The sequence below is a fragment of the Helobdella robusta genome (genome assembly GCF_000326865.2).
Source record: "Helobdella robusta unplaced genomic scaffold HELROscaffold_15, whole genome shotgun sequence".
Classification (NCBI taxonomy): domain Eukaryota; kingdom Metazoa; phylum Annelida; class Clitellata; order Rhynchobdellida; family Glossiphoniidae; genus Helobdella; species Helobdella robusta.
In genome coordinates this window covers 97,013-103,799 of record NW_008703839.1, presented here as the reverse complement: position 1 = coordinate 103,799, position 6,787 = coordinate 97,013, and the positions used below count along the sequence as shown (strand labels likewise).

The 6,787-nt window shown below is 26.8% G+C and overlaps 1 protein-coding gene across 1 annotated transcript; it reads right to left on the bottom strand.

The window, feature by feature from the left end:
• Nucleotides 1-513: 513 nt before the first annotated feature.
• HELRODRAFT_169122 (hypothetical protein) lies at nucleotides 514-3,541 on the bottom strand (the record flags this gene model as incomplete). Its single annotated transcript, XM_009014999.1, has 5 exons — nucleotides 514-591; nucleotides 1,119-1,256; nucleotides 1,723-1,865; nucleotides 1,958-2,021; nucleotides 3,503-3,541. The coding sequence occupies 5 exons, from the start codon at nucleotides 3,539-3,541 to the stop codon at nucleotides 514-516; spliced, it is 462 nt and encodes a 153-aa protein (XP_009013247.1).
• Between the last annotated feature and the right edge of the window lie 3,246 nt (nucleotides 3,542-6,787).

The window sequence follows — 6,787 nt, the reverse complement described above, 5'->3', positions numbered from 1 at the left end:
GTTAAATTTCATAAAAACAACTGAGAAAGTGTTACCTAATGCTTGAAGTTGGAGTATTGAGTCCAGGTAGTCAAGCATGTCTACGCTTAATTCAAAACTAAAAAATGTAAAATTAGAGATATGTAACAACATTACATGTTAAAAATGATATATTTATTATGAACCACTTACTCGTCACAATCATTCAACGGCGCTATCAAGTAAACCCAGGTTGGATGTTGAGAAACAAAAGATTGTGAATTTTGTGTGTATCACATATAAACTGGCTAATATGATAGTAAAGTATATTATGACAATAAACTGAATGGATTATTTAACTAAAGTGAAACGTGCATGGACGTAATTGATAGAGTAGTAATATAATTTGTGCTATTAATAACTTATGAAGCAGGCCGTTAAATGCACACGGTTTTCAACATACTTTTACCATTCTAGCTGCCAAACAGACACTTCCAGAAGACAGAAATGCATGAATACATTATAAAACAACATGATTTCATAAAATCACTCTAACTAGCTATTGATATCTTTGTTGCATATTTCATCCAATTTGTTGTCGTCCATCGCTAAATTCCCAGGAATGAGAGGCATCTGAAATATATTTTATCAACGAAATAAAAAAAATCAAAATACGCTCAAGAAAAAAATCCTACTCAACTTAAACGTAAGTTCATTGTGGCAATAATTTTATACCTCCAATAAATATAATATTTTCCAAAAACATATATAAAATGCTTTTGCTTTTGAGGCCATGTTAAATTTGTCAGATTAAAAAAGAATCCTATCCATTAATTTATAATGGCACAAGTTCCTCCGTACTAACCAGCCTACCTGTAAAACAACTGGATTTGGAAATTTTTGAAATCTTATAACAGCTCTGTCGTTATCGTAAAACATTCTGTAGACAAGTTTTATTTAACTGCTGCTCTCTATCTATTTCGTCACTTGTCATCTTTGATTTTATTTATCGTTACAGTGGTAACTTGGAAATAGAGAATTGGTGAACAAAATATTCGCATAAACAAATTGACACAGAATTAAAATATAAATATTAAAATTTGTACTAATTCCTTAAATAGAATTACAATCAAAAATTGCACGAGAATGAGATAATCAACCTTTTTATGAAAATGCAGCTTCTGCTCCAAGAGTTTTATATAGCATGATATTAAAATTCCATAGCCATCTTTTAAGTGACCCCACATCTTTCCAACCTCGTTCATAAATTTAACAGAGTGAAATGACTCTGGTAACACCTAGAATTATTTTTAATTTGCAACACTTTTTAAAATCAAATATAGCATTTTTCAATCATATATTTTTAAAATTTGTTTTATACCCTACATATTTTCTTTTATAATAATTACTCTATTCAACGCAACAGTTTGAAAAAAAAGTCTTTTACATCATTTTTTTTAATCATTTTTAAGTTTGACCTGCTATACCTTAAAATATTGACCATAAAGGCTACGGTGCATTATACTATAGTCTTTTTTTATTAACCAGCCTTCAGTTATCAAAATTGTTTTAGCTTGAAGTGAGATTTTTTGCAACCCAATAAACTCAAACTTCGAAAATTTGAAATTGATGAAAATAAACTGAAGTAATCTATTTTTGACATAAAATTCAAAAGCATTTGATTAATAATTAATATAAAAAACTTGTGAAAATTCCGAACGGGAAAATTCACCGTTAAATATGGTTTATGAATTAACCACCTACATTTTTATGGCCATCTCTTAACAGTTTATGTGTAACGTGACAAAATTTCCATGCCACCAAGGGGTTGTCCTGCAGAGGAAGACGTCTTACGATACTCCAATATGTCAGCGAAGATTTCTCTTTGTGTGAAGCAATGACAACAACTTGAAAATAAATAATTGAAAACATATGTTAAATTGTGATACAAATATACAAAAGACTGATCTTAATAAAGACAAGTTGAGTGAGAGGTTACTTCTGGCGTGCTTTTCCTTGACAGCACCTTCACTTGAATTAATGGCTTTCTGCACACTGGACGTCTGACAATTTAAAAATTATAAAAATATTGAACAACTGTTATAATTTTCTATTCCATTTAATTTAAATGACTTAAAACATACAATGCATGTTTGCTACGTTGTAAATACTATGCAGGTTTGTCCCCCATATAGACTATTCTGTTGACTTTCCCAAATATAGGTGCTGATAATAAGTTACATTTATAGTCAAGTTCCAAGTATGTAATGTCATGAATCAACAATCAACCAATGTATCCAAAAAAGACCATAAAATTGAAAAGTTTGTAGGCAGACCTGCATTTATCTCTATAAAATATATTGATATATATTGATATATATTGGACATTCGTAACTACCAGAACCAATGTTATAATATCAAAGATCTCCATATTCCCAACACCAGTGTTGTAGTTTCCAACAATAGTCGAGTTATCACTATTTTGTAGGTTCAAGATTTCAGACAGATAGACACATCTGCTTCAAATGCAAACTTTGTTGAATGTTTATTTGAATGCCAACAGTAATAGAAACCCTAAACTAATCCATGTAACTAGATAAACCACATTTACAACTTTGCTTCAAACCTCGCTGGAAACCTCTGCTTAACTCTCTATCCACTAATCTTATATAGCCTCTACAGTAGATTTTTAGCATAAATTCGATATCAAATACAGCAAAGATAACAATAATTAAGATAACAAATAACATAGCGCAATCATTCCAGCGGTTATAACAATATGAATCCATGAGCAGAATAAAATCATAAAGTTTTTATCTTACATGACCAGCAGACTATTTACCAAATATTTTTGAAGGCTTTCGAAACATCTTTCAAATTTTTAGAAACAATATAAAAAGTTAACATTTATCTTATTCTTACAACTCAATTTGTAGGCAAATATCAATCAAAATTTATTAATTAATATTCTTTTAGATAACTAGATCTACAAAAAAATCAGTTAGATTATCTTTAGATACACAATAAAATAATAGTGCATAAATAAATGATTCTATTTATTATTAAATATTTTTTGTATAGTATACTTTTCTGCCTACCTGTGCAATTAATTTAGTGAGAATATAAATAAACTTCAAAGTGAACTTAGATAAATAATAATAAAAATTAGAATGTTAATATCATATAATTTGAATAGTAAACATTCAACTTAGCACATTTAAAATGAAATAAATTTAAATAGAATAGCATATTTATTTACAATGGAAATATTTAAAAAAAAAAACAGATTCATATTTTTGTGCTGTTATTGTTGTAATGAACTTCTTTGACAATGGGAGGAATAAAAAAACACTTTTTTGCACAACAGGTAAAGGCTGGAATAAGCATTATTAATATACTTTAAATGTACCAAATGTTTGCAAAAAATAACAAAAATAACAAAAGCAACTATAAAGCAATTTATTTTTTAATTATTTCATTTGGTGGCTTTGATAAAAGCCATTTAGATTTAAGTGATGGGTGTCCATATACTTAGAATACACACCCAGGCACATTTCCAACGCACTCTAGAGTCTGGTGTCATTTTTTAGTTTTAAAATTTTCAAATTTTTATACTTCATTAATAAATATTTATTTATTGTTTAAAAATTTTATTCGTTTTGATTATTTTTTAATTTATCTCATGCATTTTCATAATATTTAAGCATATTTAGCATATTAAGCATATTTAGTATCTGATTTCATATATTCAAGCTAATTTGAGATCGTCGTACTTGACAGATCTCCTCAAGTTGGTGGCTCTAAAAAGAGCTGTTTTAAAAAACAAGCTTTCACCTACTTTAATCTTAACCTTTATTAGCCTAAAATTTTCAAAGCACTTATTTTCACTTGTGAGAAGCTAACAAGCGTTTGTTAACTAATGTTCAGTTTTATTAAGCAATTTCAGAAAAATAAAAAGTATTGTAAATTAAATATTTTTATGAAATAAAAAATAATTTTAAGTTTGAAATATTTATCATAAATTTTGGTTTGGCTAATGTCAGAGTTAAGTAATGTTAATCAAATAAACGTTTGTTGACTTCAGACAAGTTTACTTTCTTTATTAAAATTAGTTTAATTTCACTGTATTTATATAGTAGTATAAATATAAATAAATTTATAGTATAAATTTAGAATATAAATTTTATACTCTCACATCCTCGCTTATCTCACAAAATTAATTACATGGGTTTGTTACAGTTACATGGGTAGGAGGAAAATTATATTTTTGCAATTTTATTAATTGGCCACATTCAAAAATTATTAATATTACACACATTAAATTTTTTCTACGTGCCTCCAATCTAACGAAATGTAAGTGAACCACAGTCCAATATATTTTTTTGTGGATGCCAAAAAACAACCTAGTTTACAACTTTTTATTTTATCTAAAAACTGCCATTATTTTTAGAGACTAAAAATTTTAGTATTCTAATTTTGGTGTATTATTTATTTATTTATTTTACTTTATTTATAATTTATATCATTACAAGAAATTTGTTACAAAACTTGCTATTCACTATGACTATGTATATTTTATAAAAAGAATGAAGAAAATAATATAAACTTTTTATAAAGATAAAAAAAACTAAATTAAAATTTAAAACTAAGCTTTAAAATTTAAAAAAGTACTAACCAATGATTTTTCATATAGTTCCTTTTCGGTTTCGTTATCAAACTTCGTACGACTCGACATCATTTTTTTACATTAACAAAAGTCTTCTTTGAATTACTTATTAGCAATATAAAACATAAAACTCAAGAAAGAATAAGTCCTTACTAAGCAAAACGTTAAAACGTCAACAAATAGACTGTAAACTATGGATATATGTTATATTGTGTAAATATATATATATATATATATACATATATATACATATATATATATATACACACATTTGCAAAACCAAGATATTTAAAAAATTAGAGGTGAAAAAAGACAACTATTTATTCTATGATTGAAACGAGTAGTAAGTAATTGGCGATTAATGTTTATGGTTATGTGGTTATATTATATTATTATGTTATATTCAAGCATCATAAAATATTCTTAAACATATCCAGCTATCATTCAGTTATTGAATTTGCTAGATGATTGGACTATTTATAACGACTTTGAGAAAGCTTTTTATCGAGTATCTCACGTGTTGTTGTTAAAAAAGTGATTGGCATACGGAATAGATACAGATCTGGTTGAATGGATTAGTGATTATTTGAAAGGTAGATCAACCAGGGTAAAGGTAAATAAAAGGTAAATAATTGCTTATCAGACGCTTTTGATGTAAGCAGCAGAGTACTTACTCCAGGGAAGTGTCTAAGGCCTGTTCTGTTTAACATCTATGTTAATGACATGTTCAAAGTTGTTGAGAGCAGTTCTTCTCAATCAAGCCTTTTTGCTGATGATGCCAAATTGTATGTTTAGTTCAATAAACTCGATAGAAGATAAACAACTTTTACAAAAATGTCTGAATGATCTTTATGCATAAAATATCAAATGAAATAACGATATGTAATATCATATACTAATATATATATATATATATATATATATATATATATATATATATATATATATATATTTAGGAACGAGGTTTTCAGAAATGCAAATTTCATTGAAATTGTTTGCCCATTTTGCATTAATTAACTTCTTTATAAGACATTCAACGAGGCGGTATTGTTTGAGTTCATATTTATCTAAAACTGGAATTAAGCTAACAGCGCTGTTTCGGCGTAATGCCATCTTCAGAGCCTAAATATTGTTTAAACATATAATTTAATTAAAATAAATGTCTAATGTAAAATGTGAAAATATAGAAAATAAAATATGTATTAAATTGTGAAATAAATTAACCTTGTTGTAAATATCATAATAACTAAAGTTTATGTAGATTATATAAATAAAATAATGTAATTTAAATAAAATGTTTAGTAAAATAATTAAAATATAGAAATTTTATAAAAGTTTTAACATGGTTGAAAAAACGTTGGTGAAAACTAATTACGAATGACATGTGCGCAAGATTGCTGTGTATGCGTTGTGAATACAACTATTGCGGTTGAATATGTGTGATACGAGTTTCCACATCAGACCTACGTATACATAGTTAAATATAAATACATATATGTACATGCAAGATACATATCGATGTATAGATCAAATATTAAGTATCACATAATACATCCAACGACGCAATGACAGTTGTCGGATGACGCTGGGTCACAAACTGCGTGTTAATGGGTTGAAATGTATTCAACGTAGAATGATATTCATAATATCGTTTATTGTTATGGTTCAGGGCCTAGACTACCAGTTATAGCGCATAACAAATGAATACATTTTATACAATTATTTTTGTTGAAAAAATCAAACAAATACAAAAAAATAATTTTGTTCAACTTACAATAGTCTCAAAACATTAAAAAATTATTCATTTTGAATTATTTTATTCAACTTTGTTTCATTGTGCAACGTTATTGGAGACAAACAAGCTTCCATACCTCTGCAAGTTACAAATTTTAATAGAAGTTTATGAGGTTATATATAGTGCTCTATCCAAAAAAGCTTAAAAACAATAAATTATATTTTTACAAATTCTATTTATTAAATAGTTCATTTTTTCGTAATTTTATAAAATTCGTATAACAAAAATCATAAACATTGAAACCTCTATTTTACAAAAAAAAATTATACGAACTCTTTTTGCATTTTTAATCTAAGATATTTATCTTTCAGTTTGCTCAATTCATTTGCACATTGTTCCTTACATTTGTCTGACATAGATTTATACAT